General features: G+C 46.2%; 1 protein-coding gene across 1 annotated transcript in view; it reads right to left on the reverse strand.

Annotated features, from left to right (window-relative positions):
• Nucleotides 1–310: 310 nt before the first annotated feature.
• Nucleotides 311–13,602, reverse strand: part of LOC144781513 (inositol-trisphosphate 3-kinase B-like) — a 944,304-nt gene continuing 931,012 nt past the window's right edge. Inside the window, exon 10 of the mRNA XM_078660403.1 lies at nucleotides 311–2,858. Within this exon, the coding sequence (XP_078516529.1) occupies nucleotides 2,655–2,858 (204 nt within the window). The 3' untranslated portion in view covers nucleotides 311–2,654. The remainder of the gene's footprint in view (nucleotides 2,859–13,602) is intronic.

A 13,602-nucleotide genomic window follows, 5' to 3' on the forward strand; every position in this document is an offset into this window, starting at 1 on the left:
CAACTATCCAAACTCTCTTCATTCTTACTAGAACATTCAAATGCTTGGTAATGAAGAACTCCACAGACTTTTTTTTTACGAATGCCCAGAGCATTACATTCACTGGAAGCCATCATGAACTCCTTAGATAATTATTGGCGTTCAACAGGTTTTTAAATCAAATTCTGCATCAGAGGTGGGCTGTAATGCTGACTTTCCACTAAAACTGAATGATTAAACATATTTACTTATTACACTACTGAAAGTAAGAATACATAGACAATGATGTTGAAAACCAATTTTTCGCTATATTAAAACTCACTTCAAAAAGGAATGTACAAACAGCATTTAATGTTGTGACTTTAGGACCAATAAAAGATATCAGTCAAATATCTCTAAGTGGCACACACACATGTTGCACAAACATTTCCCATTCTGCCCCTATATAACAACACATTTTGGTTCAGCAATCATGTTGCAAAAATAAATCCCCCTTTTTGGTTTGAGATGACTACTGATGTAATATTTTGAGAGTCAATGCCAAAGTCTGAAGGTCTGGTTCCTCAATCATGCAGCAGGAAAAAAGAGAACTTGGCTCGATTTTTCCACAGAAAAACAAAAATTGTTAAACTTTCTTCACAATTTCAAGCAGATTTATAATATCGTGTAGTTGGGCTGGCAATAAACCCTATCTTAACAGGGTCGTGATGATCCAAGCACTGTACTCCTTCTACAAACCAGAAAATGTAGTTTGTTTTTGCATGTGCAAAATTAGATAAGTGTTTCAATTTATCATGCATATCATTCATGAGATAGGGAGGTCTACATTTATGTTCTTCATAATTACTTGGAATGTTAAAGTGTTACAAGCCTGCTAGCGTGCTGAAAATGTACTCAAGAGCAAGTCAAAGAACACAATTCAAGCAATTACAAATAATTTTCTTGGGAAAATATCTGAGCCGTGGTAGTGCACCACCACCCAGTTTGCATCGTACAAAACCGTTACATTTTGGACATAATAACTAAAGTTTGAGACAGGTTCAGAGATAATTGCAAGATACTAGCACTGACTCCAATCGGCAGCAGCCCAAACGAACTACAGTTTGCAAAACTGCACTTTGCTCTTTTTTTGGAACAGCAGTACACAACCAAATTGCTTAAAGTCACCATTCTGTTATCAAAGCACAAAAGCGAAATGAGCACCACATCCATTTTTGGTTCATTATGAGACCATTTGAAGACATTTGGAGCTAGAGTGTGAAATGTTTTGTAAAATTTTACAATGTGCCAACAGAGCTTTGCTATCTACCGTCCCACATTTCCAAATTCGACATGTATGTTTACTGGTTTGTTTTCAATACATTGTCTCTTTAAAGCACCCTACACTGTCTGTACTGGATTTTTCGTGTTTAATGCTAAATGGCATATTTAATAAAAATGTGTGGAAAATGCTTTGCAGTAAGGCACATATAACATTTTCTAGAGCGGTTTTAATTGTTGTGCGTTACTGAAACCTACATTACAGTATGCTTGCTTTACACCTGGTAGTTCGGTTGATTAAACTTACTTGATTCAGCAAAAATAGCCAGTAGAAAAACTCCCTAATTTCCAGTCAATTTGCAAAACTGTACACTCAGTGAGAGGTGCATGTTTAGATGGAACTTTGGGTAAAACAAATTGAAAGTGATGTTCCCTTATTTTAGGATTCTGAGGTGCAATTTCTTTCAGTGAGCAGTGGTTATACAACATGAAGCATTTGCAGCAAACATGGGCTGCTGCCTGAAACCTTCTGAAGGACTCAGTTTAGAAAAAAACTTTCGTCAGCAGACATGAGTTCAGTAATATTACAGCTGAGACAATGAGGGCTGTGTGTCTTCCAAGTGCTGACGCACACAAACTCTAAAATATGCAATACAAAAAATGGGGTTCTCGTTTAATCAGTGAGTATTTTCTATATATGGCGGTGGCAATGAGCACAATGGAGAGAGCGCGCATTCAACCCTCCATTAGTATGTGAAATAAGCAACTGTGAAGATGCCATCAACCTTTACCCCTCCTTGACAGTACCTAAATGTTCCCAGCAGCCCCTTTAAAAGATCGCTTTAAAAATCCTCACTATACTCAGTAAATTACCTAAAACAAGCTAAATAATATATCCCTGTACAATAGTAAAATCTGTACAATGTTTCCAGTGTTTCCTTTAACACATATTAACATATATATTTATATATATGCATGTATAAATATAACAAAAAGTAGCAGAGATCATGCACTGACAGTTATAAAATTCAAGGGCACTTGTAGACTCTAGTACTAAGGTCCATGAAGTCCTACTAAATGTCCTGTACGTTAACCTAAAGGTTGTTCCAGTGAATTTAAAAATCCAAGTTTAGCATATTTCATTGAATGTGCTGTAGCTAAGTTTATCCTTGCACTGACATTTCCAAGAGGTGTCCGGTTCCCTGTTCATCAGTAAAGTAGTTGTAGGGTTTCAGTGCAGCTGGACCCCTCGACTCTTTCTCTTCCCTCGTACATCAATGTAGCGTTTCGGTATCAAGCCAATGGGATTCCAGTTTCAGAGCGGTGCTTGATATTCATTGCAGGTTAACTTGAAGAGAGCAAGATAGCCAGGTATCTTTCTACATTTTCTGGAAGCCAAAGAGAATGCAGTCCCTTCACTCCGTCACCATATCTGTAAATATGTTGATGAGGTTGTCGAGGCCCCAGAGATATCCATCTTCCCGATTGCCTTCCTCCCAAGGTAACCTATGATCTAGTGTCTGCTTGTCTGGTAGCATCACGGTTTTTCCAAAATCAATCATCCATACTTTGGCATGTCCTACCTTGTCATGGACAAACAGCAAAGAGCTGCCTACCACCTGCAAAGTGAAACAAACGTTTTAGATTTCATGATCGTCAGAATGAAGCCATATCTGTCAACAGCAACAAGGAACACCAGAATACAGAAGATTATTTAAAACAAAAAAGGCGTGTCTGGTCTTGTAAGGAAACGGTGTCAGTTGACTTCAAAATGTATATTTAGTTTACACATCACATCAGTTGAGTGATGGAGTTATTTATATACAAGGTTAGTTTCTAGTGCGCTTATATTCTATAATTCATATATGTTGACCAAGTGCAACTGTCTGTATAAAGTATCTGAAGTTACCTTTGTTAGTTTTACTTGCAAGTTGTACCGAGAATGTTAAATATTTTCTTGGAACACGAAAGAAAGAAAAAGAATGAAAAGAACACTGGCAAACACAATTGCAGAAAAATGCTTTGAATCTTTTTAAACAGCACAAATCTAACAACACTGTCTCTATAAAAAGCCAATGGTTCCTGGTGAGATTTTTCTTAAATTTTTGGCAAAGGCTGCTCTATGCCCTCATGCTCAAGAGTAAAGTTTGGGTGGACCTTATTGAAACATATAGCAAATACCCATGTTGATGACTTGCTTTTGAAAGTTGCAACAATAAACTGGCAAAGTGTTGACTTGCATGACGTATAAACAATTAAATACAGATGAGACCAGCTAGACGCCCCGATTACGGCTGATGAACTCAGCACGGTGCTGGTAGCGCTGCGCCCGGGACAGGCCCCCGGGCCCAATGGATTTCCTGTGGAATTCCTCCAGTCCCACATGTCCATTTTAAGCCCTCACCTGTTAGAGGCAATACACGAAGCACTCAAACAACGTCAGTTGCCCCAGGATTGGCGGCAAGCCAAGATCTTTCTTTTCTTGAAGCCAGGCCGTCCTCCGGAAGAACCGTCCTCATACAGACCTCTTTCTCTTATTAACTTTGAGCCCCAACTACTGGGCAAGGTCCTAGCCGATCGCCTGCGCACCGGTCTACTAGACCGAATTCAACCAGATCAATCTGGCTTTATGCTGCATCGGGCCGCTAGACACAAAATCCGTCTGGTTCACAACGCCATCTCATTGGCTCCAGCGTTAAGGCGCCCGAGGCTATATTACTTGCAGATACAGACAAGGCCTTGGACTCCCTTAGGTGGGAGTATCTTTAGCAGCTCCTTGAAGCCGTCAATTTCGGCCCACGTTTCCTGGCATATGCTCGACTGTTATATACGGACCCCACTACCTCTGTGTGCATTGCGGGTCATATCTCGGCCCCATTACCCATCGGTCGTGGTACGCAGCAGTGCTGCCCCCTATCTCTACTTTTATTTCCCTTAGCAGTAGAACCATTGGCGGCTTGGGTGCACGGTGATCCAGTGCTTCAGGGGTTTGAGTGGCCGCGGTTGCGCCCCGACCGCATCGCGCTATACGCGGACGATATTGTCTTCCTGACGGACCCATGGATCTCATGATCACATATCCTACAGATCCTCCAGGTTTTCAGGCAGACCACATACTAATCGTTGAAAATCTGTTCTATTCTCAGTGTGCGGCAATCAGGGCAGAGGCACATGGGCGGCCCAACTGACCCACGCGACAGGGGGCTTAAGTATTTAGGTATTTTTATGTCACCCTGCCCAAAGACCTCATGGACACAAAACATTAATCCCCTTCTCACCAGTCTCCGAGATGAGACAACAATATGGTCCTCCCACTTTCACTGTATGGACGCTCAGTGATTTTTAAGATGATCTCCATACCTAGATTGCCGTATTGGTTACAAAACGTCCCATACCACAATCTTGGTTCGCAAATATTAACGCCATTCACGACAAATTCTTATGGAATGGTGGGGCATTCTGGGTCGCGCAACAAACCTGTGCGCAATCGACTTACTGTCGAGGTACCGCAGCGGCTGATACATTTTCCTACTATGCCGCCTCTCACTTACTGATTAGAAATGACTGGTGGTACTGTTCACCTTTGGACCCGCCATTTGCACTGGAACACACAGCAATGGAGGGAGCCCCTCTACTTCAGTTACTTTATAGTGTGCAGAACCTAGACTTCCTGCCCCATGCTTGTAAGACGGTGATTCGGCTCTGGCGGTACGCTGTTAGGCAAATGGCGTGGCGGGGTCGATTGACCAAAGCGACCCCCCTTTGCCACGGAAGCCAATTGCGCCAGGTTGCGGCCCTGATGGGATTCTGCAAATGGGACCTGGTGGGCATATCCACACTGGGAGATATTATGAAGGCAGCCACTTTAAAATCTTTCCAGCAGTTACAGACAGAATTCCAGCTGCACAAGTCGCAGTTTTATAAATATCTTCAACTGCGCCGTGCCCTGACCCCCACGATCCTTACGCTAGATAGCTTGCCAGAGTTCCATCCCATCGAAGGCCGTCTCCTCATGGGGGATCTGGGTGCCCATAAAATCAGGCGGGTCTATCAGACACTAACAAAGCATTCCAAAACTACACTACACAAGACCAGAAGGGCGTGGAAGGTCAACATACCTGACTTAACGGATGATGACTGGGCCGAGGCCATAGCTAGCCCCGGGGAGCAGTGCTGTCCTCCCGATATCACCTCATCCAATTCAAATATGTACACCGCGTATACTATACAAGACTCCGTCTATAGAGGATGGGGTCATCCAACCTCCCCAATGTCTACGCTGGGAAGGTGCTGAGGGAACCTTCATACACACAGTGTGGCGCTGCACAGCTTTACAACCCTTCCGGCGTAAAGTCTCTACATGTCTGGGTAGGGTATTAGCCTGGGATCTCCCACATGACCCTAAATAGTTCCTACTACACAGCACTGAAGGGATAGGGGAGAATCGGTACAAAGAGCACCTGCTCTTCCTGGCCCTTACTATCCCTAAACGGGACATTGCACAATTATAGAAGGGGAACATTGCCCAATTATAGAAGGTGGTCTCCTCCCTCCCCCCGATGGTGGGGAAATGGAGAAAGGAACTAGACAGATGTATGGGCGCTGAGCTGGCAGTATTCCAGGCGCGAGGCTGCCCCCGGAAGCATAGGAAAAAATGGTCCTGATGGGCTACATACAGGGGTATAGACCTCCCCCCCCTTCTCAGAGCCCCTGATGGTTGAAGTTACCTGCACTTCCCTGACCAATCCAGGACACACACTACGCTCCATTACTGCATGTTCGAGTACTCGCCTACACCTTCTTAAATGTATGGGCTTTGGTACTGTCTGTGCAAAGTTCTTGTTGTTTTATATGTCAATTGCGTTTAATAATGTATACCAACTCTGTACATCCGGACTATCTCAATGCCAATGTATGTATGTAGGGCTACATCCCATCTGGTACCACGAAAATACAATAAAATGTGTTTTTAAAAATAAAATGAAGACCATAAATTTTCATTTTTTTTTACCAATACAAACTTTTCATATCTTCTGTACTTCTATATAACATGATTATCAACTAGCTTCTTAACCAATAAGTTACTAACAGAGGAGAAGAGTGCATTTCGACTCTAGCAGCAAGTTGGGAGGATTTTTGGAGAAAAGAACAAGTTACTTACCTTCGGTAATACTTTTTCTGGTGGATCAATATCTGCCTGTGGATGCCTCACCTTTTAAATTACCCCAATGCGAAGCATTCCACAGAAACGTTTCTCCTCAGTTCTCCCACGTCAACGAGGACTTCACAACGGAACGGCTGCGGAAAAGACTCCGCGTGATGTCATCGGAGCCATAAGAAGACTTTGTCGGAGTGCTGACGTCAGTTCCACCCATTTTATCTGTGCCTTCGAGGTGAATGTGTAAACCGACAATATTTTCACAAGTATACACAGTGTACAAACACAGTCAAAACTAGTCATTCTTCATCATAGACATTTCCTAGTGCCAAGCATCAAATGATTCCAACAAGAAGTCACATAAGATATACACTGATTATTTTTTGGTATAAGCAGAAAGGCAATGGTGAGTCGGGTGTGTCAGTGAGGAATCCACAGGCAGATACTATATCCACCAGAAAAAGCGTTACAGAAAGTGAGTGACTTATTCTTTTGATGGATACATCTGCCTGTGGATTCCTCACCTTTTGAATTGAATCCCCAAGCAGTCCCGCTCCCGGTGGAGGGTGCCGGACTGCCTATACCAAAAAATCCTGCAGCACAGAACGTGCAAAATGGCTGTGCCTCCTCACCTTCGAATCTAAGCAATAGTGCTTCACAAAATTGTGGAGGGAGGCCCGAGCTGCCGCCTTGCAGATGTCTGCCACAGGGACACCTCTAGCTAAAGCTGAAGAAGACTTGGCCCTGGTAGAATTAGAGCGAATACCTGCAGGAGGATCCTTATTGGCCAACGCGTAGCAGATCTTGATACAAAGGATGATCCACCTGGACAGCGTTCTTTTGTGAACTGCCTAGCCCTTTATCTTGCCAACATATCCCATGAAGAGTTGATCGTCCAACCTGAAGTCCTTGGTTCTGTCCAGGTAGAAGCTGACCACCCTCTAGGGGCCCAGGCAATGTAGTCTCTCCTTCTTCTTTGAAGGGTGAGGGTAGAAGTGGGTAAGGTGCTGGCCTGGCCTGAGTGGAAAGGAGTGACCACCTAAGGCAGGAAAGCAGCTATGGTCCTAAGAACCATCTTATCTGCATGGAATGATGTAAACGGAGGCTTGGAGCTAAGAGTCTGGAACTCACTCACCCTCCTAGCGGAAGTGATTGCAACCAAACAGATTGTTTTAAACGCTAGGAACCTTAAGGGGCAATTATGTAATGGTTCAAAGAGTGAACACATTAACAAAGTTAGAACCAAATTGTAGTAAAGTGCCCTTTCTTTGAATGTTTACCCCCCCCCCATTTGTTCCTGGCATCTGATGCAACTTGACTATGTGCCCTGGGTCCCTGCCAATCAGGTTCCCAGGGTCTGTGTTCTTTCCCAAAACTGTACCTTTGTATCCACAAAGCCCTTTGGAAAAGGTACCATGTGTACCAAAGGCACCGTGACCAAGGAAGGCCTCTGAGGGCTGCAGCACTTACTGTGCCACCCTTAGAGGCCCTGCACCTTAACCCACACACTCTGCCACACTAGGCTGCGTGTTTTGGTGCAGAGAAAAGTGAAAAGTCGACATGGCACACACCCCTGGGTGCCATGCCTACAATCCACTGCCTAAGGCCTAGGTAGGTGACTCCTCTAGCAGGGTGCACTAGTCCTAAGGTGAGGGTACATTGGCATGCACCCTCTACCCCTACAGTGTCTAAGTCCATTCACAGACATTATAAGTGTAGTAAAGTCATAAAGAATATATGGTCTGGCCTCTAAGGGCTGCAGCACTTATTGTGCCACCCTTAGAGGCCCTGCACCTTAACCCGCACACTCTGCCACAGTAGGCTACGTGTTTTGGTGCAGAGAAAAGTGAAAAGTAGACATGGCACACACCCCACAAGCTGCGAAACTAAACCTGCAGCCTTTACTTGAAGAGTCCCCCACCAACCTCGACTGAAGGCTGTAAGATAACTTATCTTGACCGAAGCGGTCCAGAAAGTCCGACTGCTTCTATCCAAATGAAGTTGACCGTGACCGATTGCAGCCCAAGGAAATCGACGACTAATACACCAGAGCCCTCATCGCCTTCCCGGTTTTAGGTGGCCCAATCGACGATGTCCAAGCATCCTCCCAGATCCGAAATCACCTTCCCAGCTGTGGGTCGCCTCCAAGAAGTTCTCCTGACCGAGCCTGCAGCTTTCCAAAACCGACGGGCTCCACTGAGAAGCCCAAGGACACTGACGTCCGCTTCACTTCCTGCATCCAGTCGACTCGGTGCCGCTGGCGGTGCAGTTCTTGTGTTGGCTGTTTGCCCCTGCAGTGCTGACTGCAACCCTAGGAGTTTTGCTCCCACACCCAAGGGGTCTGCTTGCCAGCAGACCCCAACCAAAGTCCCCCTTAGCCCATTGGCTGACGTTGCGCCAATGCACTCTGCAACCGGCTGCCCCAGTGCTGCTGGTTGTGCAACTAGAGTGTCCACTTGTACCTTGGGGAACCTTGGTCCTAACCGCAAAACTACAACCTCGTCAGTCAAATACTTACCTCCGAGTTCGATAATCATTTTGCCTCCAGAAGAGACTCATCGTATGAGATTTTGGTTATAGAAAGCGTTCTACGTAGAAATGCTAACGTATGAGGAAAAGTGAGCATTTTTGTAAAATAATCTGAAAGTAATCATAAGAGTATTTACTGTGTAATTCCAAGTATTCTGAAAAGCGATATCAATCTGTAACTGTTAAAATTGAAAGAACAAATGCATTTCCTTAAGAGCAATGTCTGCCCTTGCCTCTCAGGAAGCTTTTTTTTGGAAAACGCTCCTCTAGCCCCAGTGGGTCGAATTGTCCTCTTGAAGATGGTGATCCACCAACTTGTATATTACTTCACAAATCTCTCAATCACTTTGCAGAGCAAGTTCTTTCGCAATCTGGACAAAATCTCTGGAGAGCTTATTTGGCACACTGGGTGGCTCAGGGTGACCTTAGCCTAACTACGTCTACCAACTGGGGAGGTAGCATGGGACACCTGACTGTGAGCTTTGCTTCCTCTCAGTCCAATTGTGATGGCTGAGCAGATTGTTTTCGGGCCTGTCCCTTGAAAAGACGTGCCGAGGCGCACCCTTTCCGGCCTCACAAATTAAAAGGCCTTCGGGTTATTGGTTCCCGTTGCGTCCATGCTCATCCCTGCCTCCTTCAAACTGCCCTGTGGTGTGACACCGAGGCTTTGCACTTCACCAGGAGGATTACGCCCTGAGCCCCAGTGATGACTTTCCTGGGCATTTCTGAACCACAGGGTCCCGTATGGCCGAGAAATTTACAACATAAATGAATGAATGAAAGAAAGAAATGAATGAAAACAATTGCATACTTACCTAAAATGATTGCAAACGCACTTGTAAGCAAACAAGTAGCATTAAAAATGTCTATGATTAAAAAGTACAATAAAAGGTGGAAAGGGAAGCCAATGCATCTGTGTTCCTGTCTGGCAGCTACCTCCAAGAAGTAAAAGCTAAAAATGAAAACAAATCTAGCCCAAAAGTCCACCTCGTACATTCAGATGGTCCTTCTGCATTGTGCTTTGGCGTTGCCATGGGGAGTCTACCCCACCCCCTTTGAGAACAGTCCCAGTGACAGAACCCACCCTGTGCCTTTACCCTACAGGTGGACATGGCGTAAGAGGTGCATGTGCTACATGCAAGTATCCAGAGGATGGCTTCTCACTTGATTGGTCCTAGCAGTTCAATACTTTCAATTCTGGCCTACTCTGTGATACCACCAAGTTCAAAAGTTTGAACTGCACGCAAGAGCTCTATGTTTGCTATCCCGCCCACTGAGGGGTTGAGGAGCTACCCTGCACCTGGCGGCTGGTTTCCTCTGCCTCTTCCAAGTTGCTTGTTCTGTTTCACTTTTTTTTTAATGATTCCTGTTGCTGGTCGGAGCCAGTAACCTTATTCAGCTCAGTTTGAACCACTTTCATTATATGGCCAGGTCGGAGGGTACTGTAGAGGCAAATGACCATTAAACTACCTATGCACAAGTCCTAAACCCCACGCCGGTCTACATTCTCTGGACGCTCAGCTCATATTTTCACTCTCCGCTCCCTTCCCACTCGTGACCCCGTTGTCTGCAGCTTACTTTAGGCCGTTTTAAGCCAGTCAGGTAATTGTGGAGCGGGAGAGTTGCAACACGGCTCGGGGGAGTCTGGTGTCTGCGGTGTGAGCCTGCAACGACAATCAACAGCGTTGGGAAAGCGAGCGGGTGAGCAGCATTTACAACATTTGCATAGCTTTGATCTTTCTACCATAAGGGACCTGTTTGATGGGGCTAGTCTGCTTCCTTTTTCTGCGTTGCAGAAATTCTCACAACACTGGGGGCAGCTCCTTGTGCATTGTTCAATTCAGCACTCACTCCATCGGTGCTGGTCCACTGAAGATACTGAGCCAGAGATGCATGCATTCATACAATTCCTTTACACCACGGGCTTGAGATGCAGACATATCAACTGGTTCTATAAAGCTCTCCTCTCTTACATGTGTATAGTGTTTTTACTACTGAGCCAGTAACAGGAGGTGGGTAGAGTGCTCCGCCAACAAATGAGTGGTCAGATCCCTGTGTTTTTCCACATTTGGTCTTGCGTACTGTCAAATTTAAATTTAAACACACAATATTTCATTTTATACAGCCAGATGACAACCCCCCCCAGCACTGCCGGCCCCCTTTTTGCTCTGCGAATGTCTCTCCTTGGGATATTTTTGTCACAGGGTGTTAGAGTTACTTTCTTCCCTCACTATAAAACCTATTCCCCTGGAGTGGATACCAGTGGCTGTTGGTGTTTATTCGTCATCCAAAAAAGATCAAGTGTGTCTCGTTTTGCCAACCTTGCTCTCCTCATAGCAAACTATCACCGCAAAATGCCTTCATTAAATGGGCAGATGCTGAAAACAAAGCCCTTCACGGGGAGGAATCTAGAGGGGGGCCAGCGCAGATGCCCTATAGCTAGGGTCTGGGATGCATTATTAGAAAGTCTAAACAAATGATCTGCACGCCCCAAATAGTGTGTTTCACCATTATTTTCGACTATGTTGCCAGATTCCGCCTTAAGCTCCGACTTTAAATGTAATGCACAGACTCCATTTCAATGTTCTTAAAATATTCCTTTTTATTCATATCTTTATTAGGGGTTTGACATTTCGAATCGTTGCACTGCTCATATTTTGGACTATTGTGAAATCACTAGAAGCGATAGGTGCGGTTCTTATATCTCAAACCCGTTTTTTTGTAAATGTAGGAAGGTGGCTACCTGACTATGGTTACCCCGGATTTTTTGCCTGTGTTTAGCTGGTTTTTTGACTTAGTTGACCTGGTTCCCTGCTAATCAGGGCCCCAGGCCATCTGCTCTCTCTGTAAAATGGATTCCATGTACCCTAGGTACATACCACAATTGGAAATGGACTCCTTGTCAGCCCCTGTATAATGCACTATAGGTGCCCAGGGCATAGGAGCCACCAAGGCCTACCAGGGGCTGCAGCATATCTTTTGCCACCCCTGGCTGGTTCTTAAATTGACACAACTGGCTGATCACTCAGCTGGGGTAAGGTGGTGTAATCACCCCTTGCTTAGGTATAGTATACCTATATCTAAACCTATATCTGGACACATATTAACCTGTGAGCCACTCCTATCGAAGGCCTCATCAATCCTGGAGGCAGAGTGCGTGGTTTCATGTGAGATGGAGCTCTAGCATGAGCTGAGCCTGTCTGCAGCTGTCGGGAACAACTCCCTAAGCTGTTTCAGAATAATGCCATACCATATACTCTTAAGTGCCTTATAATCCTCGCGGTTATATAGCAACTTTGGTTTGGCTTTATCAAAACATGTCGTGTAAGGTGTCATACGATTTGGAATACTATCCCCTCGCCAGTTCTGGCGACGGGGATAGCATTCCACCTCTCTAGAGGGGTAAGACATGTTACTTTACTTAAATGCGGTTAATTTCTACAAAGACCTTAGATCCACAAAATGGATGCCTCTGCCACAGACAAATGTCTGGACCCCTGGAGCTGACCGAAACTCAGCCAAAGGGGTCTTGGACAAAGGGTTTCCTGTCGCAGGGAGGTGTTACACCCCCCCAGACAGGAGATAGTGGATTGTAGCAGGGAGGTTTGAAAGAAACCAGACACTGCCTGGGGCGCACAAGGCTGCCCCTTGCATAATCCGGCCAAACCGGTTCTGGGGCACTCCAGCCCTCGTGCCAGGGCGGCCTGGATCAAAGGAAGGGGGTGTATCCACCCACTTCCTGGGTCCCACCCATAGGAGGGGACCTAGCAGGTAATCACGCCCACCAGATTCGAATAAGAGTGGGAGCAGTGCCAATGCACATCAGATTTCCTGGAAGAAACATTTGAAACGATATTCTGGACCCTTCGCCCTCCATCTCAACGTGGAAGCCCGAAGAATCTCCCTTGTGGTCAAGGAGTGACCACCCTGCAGCAGCAGGCACCATCCAGCCCTCGACGTCTACTTAGTTGCAGTTCCCGCCGGAACTCGAGCGACTGAGATCGACGAGATCAAGCCTGCCCAGCTTCTAACAGCCCGATCCACAGTCCCTGCAAAGCTGAGACCCGTGGAGGCGACCGGAAGCGTGGGGCACGCCATCTTGAAGTGACCACGAGACGCTGACCGTGCAGCCCACGAGTGACCCTCGAAGCTGTACACCGGGGTTTGAGAAGCCCCCACCCTGAGCTACTCCTGAGCCGAAGTTCAGCCCTCCACACTCGACGAGTGCTGCGTGGGGCCCTTTGGCACGATTTGGCTCAACGCGTTGGCCCGGTCACTTGCCAGCTGGCTTGTGGTCCCTGTGCCGACGAACTACCGAAGAAGACTCGTGAATCTGGTTGCTCCAGATCCACACCAGCTCCCCTGAAAAGGAGCCCCGACTCTGACCTTCCTGGTCCGAGTGAGAAGCAATCTTCCGATCCTGCGTGGATTGCTCTTACCAAGGCTTGTTTGCTCCAAACCTGAAGCCGACTGCACCGACGGTGAGAGCCTGCGTGGGACAGATCGTGACCTGCTCCTGGACGTCGCAGATGCCCCAGAGCCCACGTGACAGCGGAGAGAAGCTCCTCGACGACCACCTGATTGCGCCCGACATTGCCTGGTTCCGTCCTGGTTCCACCCTGGTCACTGCTGAGTGACCCAGACTCTGTCCCCTCTGCTTTCAGGTACTCTACAAC

This window comes from Lissotriton helveticus, chromosome 9 (genome assembly GCF_964261635.1).
Source record: "Lissotriton helveticus chromosome 9, aLisHel1.1, whole genome shotgun sequence".
Taxonomy (NCBI): Eukaryota; Metazoa; Chordata; class Amphibia; order Caudata; family Salamandridae; genus Lissotriton; species Lissotriton helveticus.